The sequence below is a fragment of the Zea mays genome, chromosome 4 (assembly GCF_902167145.1).
Source record: "Zea mays cultivar B73 chromosome 4, Zm-B73-REFERENCE-NAM-5.0, whole genome shotgun sequence".
NCBI lineage: Eukaryota > Viridiplantae > Streptophyta > Magnoliopsida > Poales > Poaceae > Zea > Zea mays.
The window spans coordinates 93,551,036-93,570,360 of NC_050099.1; the positions used below are offsets into that span (position 1 = coordinate 93,551,036).

General features: G+C 48.9%; 1 protein-coding gene across 2 annotated transcripts; it reads left to right on the plus strand.

The window, feature by feature from the left end:
* The first annotated feature begins 435 nt into the window (after positions 1–435).
* Positions 436–17,031, plus strand: LOC100191163 (uncharacterized). 2 transcript variants are annotated; one of them, XM_035966607.1, is made up of 10 exons: positions 436–710; positions 792–849; positions 943–1,092; positions 1,180–1,239; positions 1,481–1,563; positions 1,637–1,694; positions 1,868–1,996; positions 15,032–15,114; positions 16,008–16,071; positions 16,463–17,031. In XM_035966607.1, exons 1-10 carry the CDS (start codon positions 519–521, stop codon positions 16,645–16,647), a joined length of 1,062 nt encoding a protein of 353 aa, XP_035822500.1. In that variant the 5' UTR covers positions 436–518; the 3' UTR covers positions 16,648–17,031.
* The last annotated feature ends 2,294 nt before the right edge of the window (positions 17,032–19,325 follow it).

The window sequence follows — 19,325 nt, forward strand, 5'->3', positions numbered from 1 at the left end:
CAACTCCAAATTATTTTGAGTTTCAAACTATAAATATACAAACAATAATGCAACAATATTTTATTATTCTATTTATTTATTATTCTAGAGAAGCAATTGCTTCTAGCTATGTAATTCACACATAAATAGTTTATTTTAGAGAAATAATTTCTATTGTATAGCTATCAAGATATGATTTAACTCAAATTTCTTTAAAGAGTTATAGATCAACAAAGGGATAACTTAATTATCTTTTCATTTGATCTTTTATTAGAAAAAGTTATTCATTTTGTGAGAAAATCCTTATTAAAAAGATATGTTGGTTCAAATCCTTTTGGAGAAGCTTTTATAGGTGCTAGAATAGGATTTTGGGGTTAGAGTGTTGCTCTAGCTAATTAAAATAGTAGAATAGCCGTTTGTAGTCGCGGTCCTAGAATAGGCGGGTTTATGTTAAATTCGTTGATCACGGATCACGGTCCACATATTCTTGGGTGGGCCTCTCCTCTCGTTTGCCTGCGCCGCCGCGATCGCCAATCGGCATGGCTCTTCCCAAACCCCGCCCGCCAACGCCGACGGCGTCAGCGGCCACGGGCACCTCCTCGTCGCGAATAGACTCGCCATCGCTAAAGGCCGCGCTCGCAATGGCTCTCATCCACTACAACCGCCTCCCTGGCAAAGCCAACGCCACCGCGGGCACATCACCCCCGTCTCTCCTCCACTGGAAGCGCAAGGTCCCATTCCCCTAGCAGCAACAACCCTCGGATTCAAACCCTACCTCCGCCTCTGACATTAGATCTCCTTCTCCCGCCCAGGCCAAGGACCGGAAGCGCGAAATCCTCCGCCTCCGCGAGGAGCTCAAGGTCCTCCAAGGTATGTAAGGCCATGCCAATCTATCCGCGCTATTGTTCGTCTGGCCGAATTCCATTGCAGGCGTCGTGGAAATTGAGTTTGTTATCGGAGCAGATGGGGTGCGCGGGGAGGAGATGGAGCCCCCGGTTGCGTCGTGCCGGTGCCACTTCTTCGACGGGTGCCGGGACCTTCGACCGCAGCAGGGTGGCGGTGGTGGGGAGCACTGGGTTGACGAGGTGCTGAGGAGGAGGTTTCTCAGACTGGGTATGGCTTCGGTTTGCTTCGATGTGCTAGTATTTTGAAATTTTTGTGGGCTGCTAATGTAATTTATACTTCTGTGATGTGTGACAGTGCGGTGGAAGGAGAAGCGACGGCGAGTGGATCGATCTCTTCCAAGTTCTAGTTTGATCGGTTGGTTCTGTCTTGAATCCACCGTCATAATTTTGATGTCATTCAAACATCTAAAATTTGAAAAGTCTGTAAACAACAGCCTTTCACTTGCCTTGGACTGCATTTCTCTTGCAGTAGAAAATCTGTCAATGTACAGTAGAAAATTTTCCCTGTGACGCTCATTTCTGATTATCTGGGTTACTCTTGGAAGAGAAAATGTTATATTTCTTAGGTTATAGTTTCAATTGTTTCACTTCTCCAGATTTCAACAGTGAGGATGAGATGCAGCAGCTCAGCATGTCGACTGATTTCCTGGTGGAGCTATCAGACGGCATTTTTGCCAAAGTAAAATCATATAGTTTGTTTACAACTAAGATATTTTGTTTCATCTTTCTAAAGGTAAGATTCACTTGTGCAGAGTGAAGCTGGCCACTCATTTGCTACATTTTCTCACCAAGCAGTAGATTTCATTTTGGGTAAGTTATATGTGAGCTGTTATGTATTTGGGCTTTTTCCATTAATCTTTGACAAAAACAGAATTCAATGAAATGAAAAATATGAATATTCAAATGATACACTGTTGCGTATGCAATCTACATTTGTTGAAACGACCTTGGCTAATCATTCGGTAATCATGTTCCCTGTTCAGCTACACTGAAGAACATTCTTTCATCGGAAAGGGAAAAAGACTTAGTTGGGGAGATAATCGATAGTTTAGTGACTCGTTTGATGAAAAGGATGTGCACTGTTCCTGAAAAGCTTGTCACATCAGATTCAGGTGAGAACTTATATATTATTATGTATTTGTTGTCTGAGACAAACACATTTAAAGTAGACATGGTTTGGTGAGCTGCACAGAAGCTATGATTTCATTTTGTAGCATCACTCTTCTCCATATTGTGAGAATAGATACCAGGATTGGGTAAGCGTGTCTGCCTACTAAGCAAGCTCAGGCAACAATGATATGTTTATATAGGAAGGTGAAAAGTGCAACCTTCTCGCGTCGCCTCGCTCGGGCGGCAAACCCTAGCGGTCGCCGCTACTCCACCTCGCCTCTGGCCTTGCCGCTGCCAGAGTAGGCGGCGGCGCTTCCCGCGCGCCTCTTCAAGGATGGCGGTGGCAAGGAGTGCTTCGCTCGCTCCTTGGGTTTCTCGTTCCTTTGGCGACTGTGGTGGTCCGGCGCCCCACCCCCCGCCCCGTGCTCTTTCTTCTCCGCCCTAGCCTAGTCTCTTCGCTTTCGCCATCGCCGCCGCGGCAGACGACTCAGGCGCCGGGCCTAGACCCTACATCGTGAGCGGATCAATGCGCAGGCGAGCACTTGGCACATCGACAAGTGCTGCGGGTGCGGGTGCTAGAGCAACACGATGACGCGACGGCCAGGTGCTGCGCCAAGCGGCTTAATGGGTGGTGGTGGGTCCTTCGGCGAAAGCCATGACTGCTTGCGGGCGGACGACAGTGACGCTTGCGAGTGCCACTCCTACCCTATAGAGGGCGCCGTACCACGAATCTCCCTCGTCCTTCATTCCCGCTGGACTGCTGCGTCGGTGGACTGCTGATGGTGGCAACACGCGACGGCTTGGCGGGGTGGCCTCGACATGGCTGACCCTGCAGCCTCCTCCACGGTGCTGGCGATCACCGCTGCTTTGCTAGGTCTTCGGCGGAAACTCTGCCTAGATTGTTCTAGGCGGGTGGCGGCGACGGCGCTTCAACGTCATTTCTCCTTGAAGGCGCTGTCCAGAAGCCCTTCGACTTGGGTGGTTGTCGGCAATGCAGAGGCCTTTCGTCACTTCGCTTGGCTCGGTGGTGTTTGGGTCTTTGTCGCTCCTGGCATCTACTTGCCCCCGGTGCTCGGCGCTGTGGTTCCAGACTCATCTGTGAAGAATCGGAGCAGCCTCGCGTGGGGTGTGTCGAAGCTTGGCAACGATGGAGCACCGTGATCTTCCTCCTCATGTGCCGGTGTTTGGATGTAGGCGTCGTCGAGTGCCTTTGGTTGTGTACTGCCCGTCATGGGAAGTCGGAGCTGCTCATCCTTTTCGTTGAGCTCGTCAATGACGACTCATGTTGGGCGTTTGTCTGTGGTGTTTGTGGGGGCCCTTCCACCTTTCTCGACTGTGCACTCTGTGTAGGTTTTGGACCCGTTTTCCCTAAAAACTGGGTCAATCCCTTCTTAATTGAGAGGCAGAGATCCTGCCATTACATTCAAACAAAATATGTTTATATAGGTAGAGGACTACCGCGTACAACAACTAAAAGGAGATAACTCTGCCTAACAAAATTTGCTATATCCTAACCGAATCCGCTATAATTTAGGTTAGTTATCTATAGCAGAGTTATCTCCTGGATTGCCTACTTTTACATAGCAGAGGTTTATATGCTAGATTACAAACTTTTCAATCTAACACCCCCTCAATCATAACTTGCACAAGTTGAGATTGTCTCTAAAGGATGCCGATTTCTTCATAGTCAAAGCTTTAGTAAAACCATCTATAATTTGATCTTCAGTAGAGACAAGTCTCACTTTTAAGAGCTTTCTAGCTACTCTTTCTCTCACAAACTGAAAATCAATTTCAATATGATTTACACGGCCATGGAACATTGGATTTGCTATGAGATAAGTAGCCCCTATCATTGTTTCAAAGGCGTCGCCTAGGCGTCCAGGCGCCCAAAAGGTCCAAGACGTCCTCTCCGCCTAGATAAAAGCAAGAGAGCTGACAAAAGAGGGGAAGGATAAGGGGCGACGTCGAATCAGGGCGACATCGCCCGAATTGGGAGTAGAGGCGACCGAATCGGGGGCGACAACGGTCGAATCGACGGAGGCGGCAGCGAACCAGTGGCAACGACAGCTCAATTAAGGCGGCAGCGGCTAAACCATGGAGGAGAAGTCAACTAACGGTTGAAATGTGGAGGAGAGAGGCAACCTAGGGCAACCAGGGTAATGATTATATGGGCTAGCTAGTGGGAAGGGCCTCCTACCCCTTCCCCTTTTCCCTTCTTTTTTTCTTTTTCTTCCTCCTCCATGTTGCTGGTTTGCTGGTTCTGAGACTGATAAGGCGTCGCCTTGCTCGCCTTAGACGTCGCCTTGCTAGCCTTAGACGTCGCCTAGGCGTCCAGGTGGTGGTTCAACGCCTTATCTCGCCTTAAGAACCATGGCCCTATATTATCACACCAAATTCTAGCATCAGGTGGACAAGAGACCTTCAACTCATGCAAAAGTGATTGTATCCACATTAATTTTGCTGTAGCATTACCAAGTGTCTTGTATTCAGCTTCAACACTTGAGCTTGACACCGTTGGCTGCTTTCTAGCATCCAGGACACAAGATTACTGCCAAGATATACTGCAAAACCCCCTGAAGATCGCCTGTCATTTGGGTCACTAGCCCAATCCGTGTCAACAAAAGCACTAACAAGTAAAGAAGACGACCTTGCAATCTTTAATCCATGACCAAGAGTGTATTTTACATATCCTAATATTCTTTTCACTGTTGTCTAGTGCTACAAGGTTGGAGCATGTAGAAACCGACACACCTTATTGACTATAAAATTTAGATCTAGTCCTGTCAGAGTTAGATACTGTAAAGCCCCAACAATGCTTCTATATCATGTTGCATCATCTAGCCTAAGTAATACACCTTCATCAATTCTCAATTTTTCAGAATTAGAGAGAGGTGTTGATAGGATTAGAGCTCCTATCAGAGAGATTGCGCAGATTGTAGGGATGAGGCGTTGTGGACTGGCGCAGGGGCACCGTGGCTGCGCTGTTCTTCGGTGGACGCTGGACAATGACTTTGGGAAAGGAAAACACGCCAGCTTCCTTTGGAGGAAGTAGGCTAAATAGTTTTCTGTTTAACTCATTGTTGGGGCGAAGGCGAAGACGCTACCCTTCGCTCCAGGGCTCCAGGCCCTCGTCAATCTCGCTGCACCAACGGAGGTGAAACGACCGGTGGGTTCCACCCTTCGTCCTCTACACTGCAAGACGAAGGCCTACGACGAGGTCGCCCCGTCCCACGTCCTCATCCAACCTGGAGGCCCACGTGAGATTCGACCCATTGTAACAGGCCTCGCACGGAGAAGTGTGTTACGTCCCGATTTGTAATGGCTTTTCTGTAATGACAGTCTGTAACCCCACTTTATGGGAATATTCCGGGGATAGTCCAGGCGCCTGAGGGCACATGCGTCCTTACTCCAAGACGTTGGGCACTCAGGCACCTATAAATACCCCCGTACAGTGCCCTTGAGAGGCTGGATTAACAGAGCAATCGCCATCTCAAGCTAAAACCTTGGGCCTTCGCAGGTGGCTGAATAGGTGTTGAGGAGTTTGTAAATTTTGTCTGTGTGTTACTGAACCTCGGTTGCTGCGCAGGTTCTGGGGTTTGGGCCTGCGCACGCAACCGCTACTGACAATGCTATTTTTGTGGCGGCTTCGACCGTGGCTGCTGGTGACGATTCGTTTGGCTCTGGTGTTTTGTGTCTGATGATTCTGGGAATTCGATTGTGTGGACAGAGGAGTCTTCGGATGAGGACTTGGATTATTTTGCAGCGTTGGATGTGGCTGCGGGGGAGACTTCTCCGCGTGTGGTGGGTGCTGAGGATCTTACGGGTGCGAGGACTGGGTGTAGGCGGCGAAGGGCGGTGGCGAAACGGAGAGTGAGTAAATTGTCGCGAAGTGATAGGCATCATCGTGGTGAGATGGAGGGTGGTTGTCTTCGTGTGGATGGGACTGGCAAACGCGAATTGAGGATAATGCTGTTCAACTACAGGGAGATGTGTATCATCCCGAAGGTTGAGCCAATGTAATGTGTGATGCCCTCGCTGTATGTATGTAACCATAATTTGTATGATGAGGCTACGTTCCTTCGTTGATCCAGCCGCGCCCGTAGTCGACTTGTGCACGGGGTCTTTTGGAAAAGTCTTCGATTTTGCGCACTTATTGTGCTAGTCTGGCTGCATCCGTAGGCGACTTTTGCACGGAGGGTCCGGCTGCACCCTTAGGTGACTTTTGCACGAAGAGTTTCTTGGAGATGACTTCGATTTTGCGCACTTATTGTGCTGGTCCGGCTGCAGCCGTAGGCGACTTTTGCACGGAGGGTCCGGCTGCACCCTTAGACGACTTTTGCACGGAGAGTCTTTTGGAGAAGACTTCGATTTTGCGCACTTATTGTGCTGGTCCGGCTGCACCCGTAGACGACTTTTGCGCGGAATGTCTTTGACAAAGACTTTGATTATCGCACTTGCGCTGTTCCGGCTGCACCCTTAGGTGACTTTTGCGCGGAGTGTCGCACGCGAGGGTATTCAGCGCTGCCCCTCGCAGTGACTTTGGTGTGGTCGAATGCCGAAGACCGTCGATGCGGTCTTTTTTGACATATTGTGTCTTAATTTTTGCGGGGATTTTTGTGGTATATTGCATGGCTCCGCCTCATTAAAAACCTCACCCCCCGGGAGGAAAAGAGTGCGGGCCGGAATGATAATGTTTGGTGAATTACAAGGGCATGTTGGCCCTGAGGATTCAAACAAAAAATTTACGGAGATTATTGATATTCCAGGAATGCTCCAGGTCTTCGCCAGATTGCGTTGTTAGCCTGTACGCGCTGGGGGACGACTTCGTCTTGATGATGAATGGTCCTTCCCACTTTGGCTCCAGCTTACCTCGTGACTCTGTCCGGGTTGTTCGGACGAGTACGAGGTCCCCTTCGTTGAATTCTCTTAGGACGACGGCGTGGTCGCGCCAGGCCTTCGTTTGGGCTTGGTATTTGTTGAGGGTCTGCAGGGCGAAGACACGGTCTCCGTCGATGAGATCTTTGGAGGTTGGCTCGTCTACGTCGGGGACGGCTGAAGCGCTTGTCCGTGGTGACCCATGTTTGATTTCCTGCGGGGTCATGGCCTCCGATCCGTATAGCAGGCGAAAGGTAGTGAATCCGGTTGCGCGACACTCGGTCGTGTTCAGTGCCCAGACTGCTTCAGGTAGCAGGTCGGCCCATTTACCCTTGTCGTCGAGAAACGTTTTCTTGATGGCCGTGAAAATCTTGCCGTTGGCGCGCTCCACGACTCCGTTGGATTGTGGGTGATATACTGAGGCGAAGGCAAGCTTGGTCACCACCCTCAAGGCATCTTCGCCCGTCGGCGCAGGGGCTGATGCAGAGTCTTCACCGGCCATAGTGGGCACGGGTACAACCGAGGAGCCTTCACCGGCATCCGAGGGCGGCACCGGATTGACCTCCGCAGCCTCGGGCGGCGCACCGTCCAGACCACCAAGGTCCTCGACGTCCTCGGCATGCGCCATCTGCAGCAACAACACACTTATTCAGCAAAACCACAAAACCACACATACCCACACATATAACCACACAAAAAATAGCCTTTACCTGCTCTATCACCCGGTCGGACCGCTCCTTGACCGCCTCCCGACCGTGCGGACCCCACATCCTATCGAAGAGTGCCCCCGGTGACTGCTTCACCACAAGGTCTTCGGCCTTGAAGATTTCACGTTCAAAGTTCTTGTCTGCTTGGTCGAAGACCTCGTAGTGCCTGCACCCCTCGCGGGACAATGCATTCATGGCCCCCTCGCAGGTGACGAGGGAGGCGAAGGACATGAAACCCGTCACAATGGTCGGGAGCACCAGCAGCTCTTCCTGCAACCATTCGAGTAAGCGAAGGCCTGCTTCTTGGCCGGGTACTTCGAAGTCAGCAGTCCGCGCACCCAGCTCACGGTACGCGTCCACGAACTGCGCGTGCGTCCGCTCGACTTCCGAGCGCGTAGAGGCCTCGGCCTTGTCCACGCGGCTGCGCAGGGCGTTGTACCTCGCCTCCAGCTTCTCGGCGCGTTGGCTGGCGAGACTGCTCTCCGCCCGCGCCACTTTGGCCTCCGCTCGCGCAGCCTGCGCTTCAGCGATGGCCTGGTTCGCCTCCCTCCTCCGCCAGCTGGCGCCGGAGGTCCGTCTTCTCGGCCTCCATAGCGGCCACTTTCTCCGCCAGCCTGCGGTTTTTGCTTTCCGCAGCCGACTTCTCCCGGACAGCATCCGCATGCTGCGCCCGGAGACTCTCAACTTCGGCAGCCACGTCCGTAGTCAAGACACCCGACGCGGTCGGCGAAGTCGGCCGCCTGACACAAACCCATGAGACCCAAACCCTCATGGAAACAACAAACATCGAAGTCCAGCACAACTTACTTGCTTCAGCTGCTGCGACGCTTCCCTCAATCGATGGGACATGGAGCCCGCCACGTCCCTGGCGGCAGCGGCCGACAGAATCTCGCCGCTCGCGCAGAAAGCGGCCCACGGGTCCTGCGCGGCACCCTTCGCCCCAACCACCGCCGTTGGCGACGTGGTTGCCACCGAAGGCGGGACAACAACCAATTGCCCCTCACCCGACCCTACAACATATCACCCGACCCTGCAACGTCTTCGCCTCGTGCATAGGATCCGCGATCCTAACGACCGCCCGACGCTTCTACGCAGCGTCTTGACGGTCCTTGTTCATCACTGCCGACACAATAGCAGCAATATTCCGTCCGTAAGGAAAAACCTTCAAGTCACGAGCCATGCGAGACGTAAAGAAGTCTTCGCCAACCGCGCGGGGGATCGGAACATTCTTGGGCCATCGACCCCCGGTAACCTCCAGCATCCGCGCCGAAGACTCCCGGAGCTCGGGCGAAGACATCCTTCCCCCGAGGGCTGCGCACGTCCCCATCAATTCCGCAGCAAAACTTTCGGAGACCCCCAGTTCCCCCACTGCAGTACTAGTTTTCTTTTCTTAGTGGCTGGGGCGGCCTCCTGCGAAGGGTCCTCTTCAGTCGCGGCCACTGGCCTCTTCCCGCGGCGGTCGACAGCGTCATCCCCGGTATAGCCGCCGTACGGCAAGCGATTCAGCTCGAAGACCCTATTCAAGCGAACGTTGGATCCGCGAATATCCCAACTCCGCAGGGCCTCCGTCCTAGGCACATAACGCCCCACAATACGCACAGCCCCGTCTTCCGCTTCACGCACGACCGCGGCGCGATCCCGGCCTCGCAGATCCAACGCGAAGGCTGGACTTCGCACTTTCTGCCCACCCAGGGAGGGCATCTCGCGAGGGCATACTTCGCCCAACGCCCATCCATGCGCCAAGGGCCACACCCCATACCCGATGAATTCCTCAACTAAATCGCGCCCACTACTCATACAGGCAGCGCTTCGAAGGGCTCCCTCATTCTCATCATCCTCCGCCACCTCAAATTGCGGGTACGCCACATAATAATGAGAGCACATAATGGCCACGGGGAGCCCTGGGTGGTCTTCGACTTCGCCCTCAGAAACATAGAACCAGAAATCCCACCAGTTGCCCCACTTATTACGGGCACAAGGAACCAACTCCACGACTTCCATCGAAGTCTTTCTGGTCCTCGGCGTAAACGCGCACGATCCAAACTATGCAATCTTGTGTCCAATTTTTCTTTTTTGCCAATGCAGACAGTATTGTTTGGCAAAGACTTCCACAGAAGGCTGACCGCCATACGAAGTCGTCGCCTAGACATACTTCGCCAGGGCCACCAGGCGTTAGGTGTCAGCTGGTGGACCTGGACCTCAAATCTCCGCAGGACCTCCGCCACAAAGCGATGTGCAGGCAGGCGAAGGCCAGCGGTGAAAAATGCCTCGAAAACGACCAACTCGCCCTCGGGCTCGGGAACCTCCTCCGCCCCCAGGACACGCCCAACTCCGCTGCCAAAATATCCCAACTGCTGCATATCCTGCACGCGGACCGAGGAAATCCGCGAAACGCCGAACTTCACCGTATCACCCGGATGTAGCTCCGTCGCCACCACATTGCTCGAGGTATCCTCGGACGACGCTTCGGTTGTCGGCGTGTTCGCAGTAGACGAGGAAGAAGACGGCATGGCTATGTACCGTCGGCGGCAGCGTGCGGTCTGCTTGACGCGGGCCAGATCTCCGACGAACAGGAGCAAGGAGGGCAGGCGAGCGGACGAGCGGTTTCAAAAGGAGGCTAGGGTTTTGCGGCGCGCAGAAAGGTAAGAGAACCTGACCTGCGCCCCCTCCTTTTATACACAGGACGCGACGCTTCGGGAAACCCGCAGTCCAACAGTACGACGTCCATCAACGGTCACATCAAAAACCCCCGCGGAACCACTTCGAGCGAGGGCATCGTCTCCACCATCTAGCGACGTCTTCGGCACCAGATGACTTAGTCGAACTGGTCCCTCGGAGGGCAAATGTTGGGGCGAAGGCGAAGGCGAAACGACCGGCGGGTTCCACCCTTCGTCCTCTACACTGCAAGACGAAGGCCTAAGACGAGGTCGCCCCGTCCCACGTCCTCATCCAACCTGGAGGCCCACGTGGGATTCGACCCATTGTAACAGGCCCCGCACGGAGAAGTGTGTTACGAGCCCGATTTGTAATGGCTTTTCTGTAATTACAGTCTGTAACCCCACTTTATGGGAATATTCCGGGGATAGTCCAGGCGCCTGAGGGCACATGCGTCCTTACTCCAAGACGTTGGGCACTCAGGCACCTATAAATACCCCCGTACAGTGCCCTTGAGAGGCTGGATTAACAGAGCAATCACCATCTCAAGCTAAAATCTTGTTTGCATTCCTTTTACCCCCCCGTTGGATCTTCTTGCCCAGGGGAGCAAGTTCCAACACTCATATAGAGTGGTGCTTACAAGTATTTATACTCCCTTCTAGTCTTTATCTAAAGAGATAAAATATGAGATCCCCCCTTTTCTCTCTAACAAACCTTATCTCCTTAATCTTCTAATCTTTATCTTGTAAGTAGAGGGACTCTAACTCTCATCCAGAGGATGACACTACGAGCTGGGACAATTTTCGTTTATTTCTCACACACTACTCAAATGCCATACCCATCTAAGGATTGGAAATACATATTTATAGCCCTAGACGCTGCACTACCACACTTTCTCACACACTACACAACAGGATTGTCCTCTAGATGCTAAAAGCTAAAAGAGACTAAAGATGACAGTCAAAAAGCTACTGCTGTCCTCTAGATGCTGAAGAGACTAAAGAGGACAGTCAAAAGCTACTGCTGTCCTTTAGATGCTAAAGAGACTAAAGAGGATAATCAAAAATCTACTACTGTCCTCTAGATGCGAAAGAGACTAAAGAACACAGTCAAAAAACTACTGTTGTCCTGCTGTCCTCTAGATGCTCAAGACTTATTCCATCATTCTCCCCCTAAGTCTTGGACGTCGTCTTGTGGGAAAGTTGGGCCATCCCGGACCTGGAGCAAAGCTCAAGAAACTTGATCCTCCCAAGGGGCTTGGTGAGCAGGTCTGCAAGCTGATTCTTGGTGCTGATGTAGCGCGTCTTGATGTTTCCTTCTGCCAAGCAGTCTCGGATGAAGTGGTATCTCACCCGGATGTGCTTGCTCCATTCATGGAACACGGGGTTCTTGGCCAATGCCAGAGCGGACTGGCTGTCCACCCTGAGTTCCACCGCTCCAGTGTCTCTCCCGAGGAGATCACCGAGTAGTCGAGCCAGCCAGAGCGCCTGAGTCGAAGCAGTGGAGGCCGCTATGTACTCGGCCTCGCAGCTGGACATGACCACCACCTGCTGCTTGACCGACTGCCAGCTAATGAGGCACTTGCCGAGGAAGAAGAGGATCCCGCTTGTGCTCTTGCTGTCGCCATTAGCTGGCAGTCGGTCAAGCAGCAGGTGGTGGCCATGTACAGCTGCGAAGCCGAGTACATAGCGGCCTCCACTGCTTCGACTCAGGCGCTCTGGCTGGCTCGACTGCTCGGTGATCTCCTCGGGAGAGACACTGGAGCGGTGGAACTCAGGGTGGACAACCAGTCTGCTCTGACATTGGCCAATAACCCCGTGTTCCATGAACGGAGCAAGCACATCCGGCTGAGATACCACTTCATCCGAGACTGCTTGGCAGAAAGGAGCATCAAGGCGCGCTACATCAGCACCAAGGATCAGCTTGCAGACCTGCTCACCAAGCCCCTTGGGAAGATCAAGTTTCTTGAGCTTTGCTCCAGGTCCGGGATGGCCAACTTTCCCACAAGACGACGCCCAAGACTTAGGGGAAGAATGATGGAATAAGTCTTGAGCATCTAGAGGACAGCAACCGCTTTTTGACTGTTCTCTGTAGTCTCTTTAGCATCTAGAGGACAACAGTCGCTTTTTGACTGTCCTCTGTAGTCTCTTTAGCATCTAGAGGACAGCAATCACTTTTTGACTGTCCTCTGTAGTCTATTTAGCATCTAGAGGACAGCAGTCGCTTTTTGACTGTCCTCTGTAGTCTCTTTAGCATCTAGAGGACAATCCTGTTGTGTAGTGTGTGTGAGAAGTTGTGGTAGTGCAGCCTCTAGGGCTATAAATATGTGTCTCCAACCCTTAGATGGGTATGACATTTTGAGTAGTGTGTGAGAAATAAACAAAAATTGCCCCAGCTCGTAGTGTCATCCTCTGGATGAGAGTTAGAGTCCCTCTACTTACAGTTTCATGTAAACATCCTCCTCTAGAATGCCATGAAGGAACATATTTTGTACGTCTAGCTGCCTCAATAACCAGCCTCGATAACTCTGATAGTTGCTGCCGTGACAACCAGACTAAATGTATCCTCATAATCTATGTCGTAGCGCTGTTTAAATCCTTTGGCTACCAATCTAGCCTTGTACCTATCAAGAGTGTCATCTGTCTTTGTTCTAATTTTGTAGACCCATTTGCAATCTATAACATTTTTCACTCCCTCTTTTGGAACTAGATGCCAAGTATTGTTCTTAACTAGAGCATCAAATTCAGCATTCATTGCAGGTCTCCAATTTTCATCAGCTAGGGCTTCAGACAAACCTTCAGGTTCTCCAGTAGTAGTAAGACAGGAACTCCATCTTGAAGCCTTGTGCCCTTGTACGAGGAGACAATATTGGTTATGAACTTCCAGACACACCAGATGCTGGGTCTGGGTCTGCATCTTCTGTAGGTTCTGGATCTGCTGCAGGCACATTAGGTGCTACATCTGCAGGTTCAGATGCTGCATCAGTTTGTGCAGTAGTATGCTTCCTCCCTTTTTGTTGACATTGATAGACATTGCTCCGTGTTGGCTTCATTTCATACAACCTGTCACATTATTGTTCAGCAGGTGCTGTATTTACTAGAGCCTCCTGAGTCTTGCTTGCATTTGTATCATGTGTACATTAGTAGATATATCTCAAGAAGTGTTTGCATTAGTATCAACTAGATGATGATTTGGCAATAAGGAATCAGCTGTATATTGATGTCCCCTATTATCAAAGTTAGATGAAGGCAACAAGATGGGAGGTAGGAGATTAATCTCAGCCCCATAGGTGCGCACCAGCTTTAGCATGCAACTCGGTGAAAGTGAAATCTGCTTCATCGAAAACCACAACACGAGAAATATAGATGTGCCCTATGGACACTTCAAGGCACTTATAGCCTTTGTGCATTGTAATGTACCCGAAATTCTTGATCGGCATAGAGAGTGCGAGTGGTGTGGTTCCCAAGGAATTGGGATTCGATGGCGAGCTAGATCATGCGGGCGGATGTGCGGCGCTCGGAGACGGTGTCGGCGAGGTCGCCGGAGATGGCACCAAGAAGCCAGGTTCTGACGACACAATTCATCCGCACCTAGGAAGGAGAAGCCGAGGCGATGGAGTCGGAGAGGACATGCTGTTCCAGTGAGTACTTGCTGAGGATCTTGAGGAAGGACACCTTCCAACGAGTGTAGAAGGTGGAGTTGACATCGAGGACGAGTGGGACGAGGGAACAAATGTTCTGGACGGCGACAACCTGCGTGTGGAGGTTGAGAGTGGAGCCCTCCTGCTGAAGCAGTGCGTCGGTAAGGGAGAGTCCGCCGACATTAGAGGCAGTGTCGCCGGTGGCGCCATGGGGAGGGAGATCCTTGACCTGAAGTGGTGCAACTTTCACAGGCTGCGCGTTCCTAAGCAGCACGAAGGCGCGTGGAAGCCACCTCAATCTTCTTTTGGACCGCAACGGCTTCACGGTCGGCCTCAAGCACACGCTAAGGCGGCATTGCGGGCTGCTTGATCTGCGCGCACGTGTTCCTCGATGAGGCGATGGCCATTAGCAGCACCGCCAATAGTAGAGAAGACGTTGGCGGCGACATCGTCGACAATATATGGAGGACATGACGCTGGGCCAGCAGGCGCACACAGGCAGCGCACACGCGCGCTTGAAGTAGTGTTGGTGGGGAAGGGCGTGCTGGGAGCAGAGCAGGTGGAGAGCACTAACATGAGCACATGCAGTGGAAGAGAGGACTAGGCTCGTGGTACCATGCAAGAAATTGAATCTATGTGCAATAATAGATTGATGAATGAGAGACACAGACATTACAATATATAGGGGTGAGGAGATCTTGGGCAAAAGGAAACCCATAGACAAGATCTCCTCAAAGATGGAAACCCCCAATTAGGATTTCTATACTAAGTGGTACCATGAAAGAAATTGAATCTATGTGCAATAATAGATTGATTAATGAGAGACACAGACGTTACAATATATAGGGGTGAGGAGATCTTGGGCAAAAGGAAACACATAGACAAGATCTCCTCAAAGATGGAAACACCCAGTCAGGATTTCTCAGGATTTCTATACTAAGGAAACTCCAAATCAGGATCATATACAAAGCAAGCCCTCAATCAGGATCATATACAAAGCAAGCCCTCAATCAGGATCTCACTAACCATAATACTCTACACTGCCTACTAGGCCGGCTGGCTATAGAGCCACGCGCAGGTCCTGTATATGGTAGGGAATCAGCTGTCTAACATATAGGCTATTGATTTCTGTTCCATCCATCTTGTTCAATATTTTCCAGGATCAACTGGCTGCTCAGATGCCCAGTTCTCAGTGCAGCACTTATTCCGTAAGTTGGGAAATGATGAATTCATTGGTCAGCGGGTAATCCTTGTAGTTTCTCAAAAGATATCCAACGTATCTGAAAGATTGTTCTTGGCTGATCCGTTTGCTGATGCTTTCCCTGATATGCATGACAATATATTCATCATGTAAGTTGATCTTCATTTCTTTCTGATTTAAATTTCATTTGAAGAATCTTTACTCCTTAGGTCTATCATGAGTGTCCAGTATGTTCTTGAGAGTTGAGAATAAACACTTGAATTACGGATGAAAAATAACCATTACTTCATTAGTTTGCACATTGCATATTTTTTCAATGCACAATAGTTAACATATAGAGGGTGTGTCAGTGTGTCAGTAGCCTGGTTGTTCCTATATATTTGTATGGTCACTGGTTTTATATTATGATTAATGTGTTGCAGGTTCTGAGATACACTCAATGACTCAAACATCTGAATGTTGTTTCCCTTTCATGTTGGTTTTATCATTAATTTTGATTCAAAACAACCTATGAAGGATGAAAACGATCGGAAACGACTGTCTACGATACTTACTATGCGAAAACGATTCCTGGTCGATCGAAAACTCACCATATTTTCATTTTAACTATTTACGAATGACATAAATACGGTACTAAGAAAAAAAAAGTTGAATTTTCGGTCGAAAACGAGCCCCAGTAAATGGTCATAAATGATATTCCTTGTTAGCAGAATTCTGAAAGATGGTAGTTATGATTCAGCTAGTTTAAACTAGGACAAATTTTTATCTTCTTTTGTTACACTATTTTGGAAGCAAATTCTATTGATGCCTATTTAGTAACTGTTTATATGGATCGTATTCTTGCTATAACCATAAAGAATATTTGTTTTTGTGTTAAAGTTGGACTGTATCACTATATGTACATGCTCATCTTTTTCCCATGTTGCAGGATTCAGTTACTTGAGTTCCTCATATCTGATTACATGAAAGTTTGGCTATGCTGTGAGCATATTAACAAAAGTTAGTGCATTCGTGCCCCCAACAGTCGTATTTTTTATTTGCTATGATACATGAATTGCATTATCAGTTGTCACTCAACGTGATAGCGGAAAACATTGACACAAATTGGAGAAAATAGACCATATCCATTGTTTTTACTTTGCTAAATTTGTTTGGTTCTTGTTACTGCTGTTAAATATCTTACGTTTCTGTATTATATCGTACCACTTGCTGTATTTTGTTTTAAAGACATAATGTAGAAAGTATATTGACTGAAGATTAGTTTCTTAATCACAAATCTGAATCGGAAACTACTGAAAGATACACACACACCTGATGCCAGTGAAAATATTGCTCCATTATTGTGGGCCACTAGAAGAGATTAATTAACGTCAATAAAACTATTGTTCAGGACTTTTTGAAGAATGTACCAGATCTATTCTCAAGGCACGCAATGATTTGCAAATCCTGGAAAACATGAATGGGCTCTATGTGGTGTACATTGAGCGTGTGGTCGGAAGGTTGGCAAGGGATGTGGCTCCTGCTGCACATCAGGGGAAGCTGGACCTAGAAGTTTTCTCCAAACTGCTGTGCTGAGAGTGCCTTGCATATGACATTCCAAGCCTGACCCGGCCTGTTATATGCTTAGGTTGATTCAAAACCACGACACCATTGGTCCACTTAGACTATGCATAGTTACATTTCTGTTTGAAAGACAAACTTTAGAATTTGGTAGTGGATCTACTTGTATGGCCTGTTGTTTCATGTCACCATTGATAGTTGATTAGTTTCATTTTGCTGACTTAACCCCTATACACTGTGAGTTGCTGTAGACATGCTTTGTTACTCTGCAAATTTAGGTTGCATCCGTGAATAATAGTAACTTCTGCGCGCCCTGCGCGCACAAAAAACGTTACACAATATGTAGTGTAAATGACATATTTATACTTAGTTATATATGCTAATGCGGTGAATTTGGCTTGGACTTATTTTACTATACCTTTTTGATTGACAATAACATACCAATGACTGTCGAAATTAACCTCCTCATTTGACAATAAAAAAGACAGTTTTTTCATAATTGTAATGCAAATGGGAGGGCTAGATCGAGGCAGTTTTAGCTACCCTTCTGCTTAGTGCGAGCGACATTGACATAATTGGCTTCCTTAATCTGCCCGCTGCATCTTGTATTGCATCATCACTTCTCTCCCTTGAAAGCATGCGAAGGCTTCTCAATTGCTCCTCTGAACTCTAATTATTGCGGGACACAAAGACGCACTGTCTTTACAATATCTTGTCCTTGATCAGTGTCTTGGATGGACAATCGTGCTCGTTGCAGTCGCCCAAAAGTTTATATTCACCGCTTCTTGTAGCTCTTGGGGATAGTTGCAACTTGCATGGATGATTCTCGACATCACGTTTGAGAAAATATACTCCAGATACCGGCAAAGAGATCGTACTGTAGCACGCATCAAACTAATTCCTATTATGAACGTTAAACAATCGCATACAACACAAAACAGAAAATAATAATAATAAAGGTTAAAGGTGTGTACATTGGGCATTGACGACTGGCCAGGTTGTGGGCGATAAGCCAACCCCCTGACACTGGCACGGTGGCTGCTCTCTGTGCTCATCACATTGTCTGGAACCTGATTCAGACCGTGAGATGAGACCTTCGCCTAATGGAAATTCATTGTTGGCAAAATCTGGCAAAATCAAACGACACAGAATTTTTAATCATATATAGGAACATGTGCACATGTACACATATGATCGATAAAATCAATAACCCAAACTAAATAAAGAGCAGATAAATCAGTTGAAGGAGGGGTGGAGAAAAAAGAAGGGCGAGGTGTGCCAAGTAGCAAATTTGGACATCTGTAGAACATATTGGATATGACATCGATAAGAACCTTTCACCTAAAGAGCTGCACGTAGAAAGAAACATGGGTGCAGATTAAAAACAAAAAATGTTGGGCATGGCCTAACTGTTATCATTACACATTTCTTACTTTTGCAACATGTCTCAATTAGCGTCCTTTCAGTTTCATTGAGTTGCACTGACCTATTAAACATCTAATTGACAAGGCACATGGAATCGTTGTAGAGGGGTCAATACATTTTTTATAGCTAGCGTACATGTAGCCCATAAATTTTATTTGGAGCACTTATGTTCATGTAGTCATTTTTTTACACATCAATGTGGTGATCTATTATTCGCTCATTAGCAAGCCTATATGCTTTGCAGTATATGCTTCTTTCCATTGGGAAGTCTGGACCCTTCACTTGCTAGACAGATAGAAAGGTTTGATCCTTCACCTGTTAAGATCATGTCATAGAGAGTTAACCATCCAGCTTCCATGGTGTCCCACAAATTTGATCCTCGGTTAGCGAAGGCGTTACATAAGGAAACAATATCTGATGTTTTCCTAACGTTGTTCTCAAGCACCAGGAGCTCATCAGTCATCACCTCCCCACCAAAAAAACAGCTCTGATTTTCTTGTTGGAACGCAGAAGTAGTTCAAGTGCTTGATACTAAGCTGTCCCGGTTAGATAGGAAAAATATGCAAAGCTGAGAGAAAAAGATAAGAAGTCTAGAGATCTTTTTGTTGCCTGGAATCTAGTATCGATAGAAAATGAAGGTTCAGAGCTTGGGAGTGAAAACTACCTGTTCAGCAGTAGAAAGAACTCTGAAGCTAGCATTGGCTCAAAGCAGAGATGCAAGCGTCAAAGTTGGAGTCGCCGCTCGAGTCCAGGGCACTGACGCCGTGGAGGAGGCACTGCCTCTCCTTCGCGGAGAGTTTCGCGACAACGCGGTCAAGGTCGTCTGGCTGCTTCTTCTCCGCGACCCGCACAGGCCCTCCACTGCCGACACGGGGCGACGACCTGGAGCAGCAGGATCGCGAGGAGCGCCAGGGTGACACCGCGTGTTCACATGGTCAAGATCTGCAACAACCAAAGGTGGAACCAATGACGGGCGGACAGATGAGGGCTGCTGTGGGAGGAGGAAGGTTAGGGTTTAGGGTCCAATCGCTTTCGGAGGAAGAGAACATGGAGCGGTGGGAGAGAGAAGATGTTGTCCGTTCGGTGACGATCCGACGACTGTAGCGAGAAGTGATGACGTGGCCGAACGTGGAGCGAGCTTTGCTCCCGCGTTTAATATATAGAAATAAGGATCTACGCTTTGCCGCTACTATCTACTGCTAGTTCAGAATGAAATGCTTTGCCTACTCTGCAAATATGATAATATAAAGTTAAAAAGCAACTTCTTT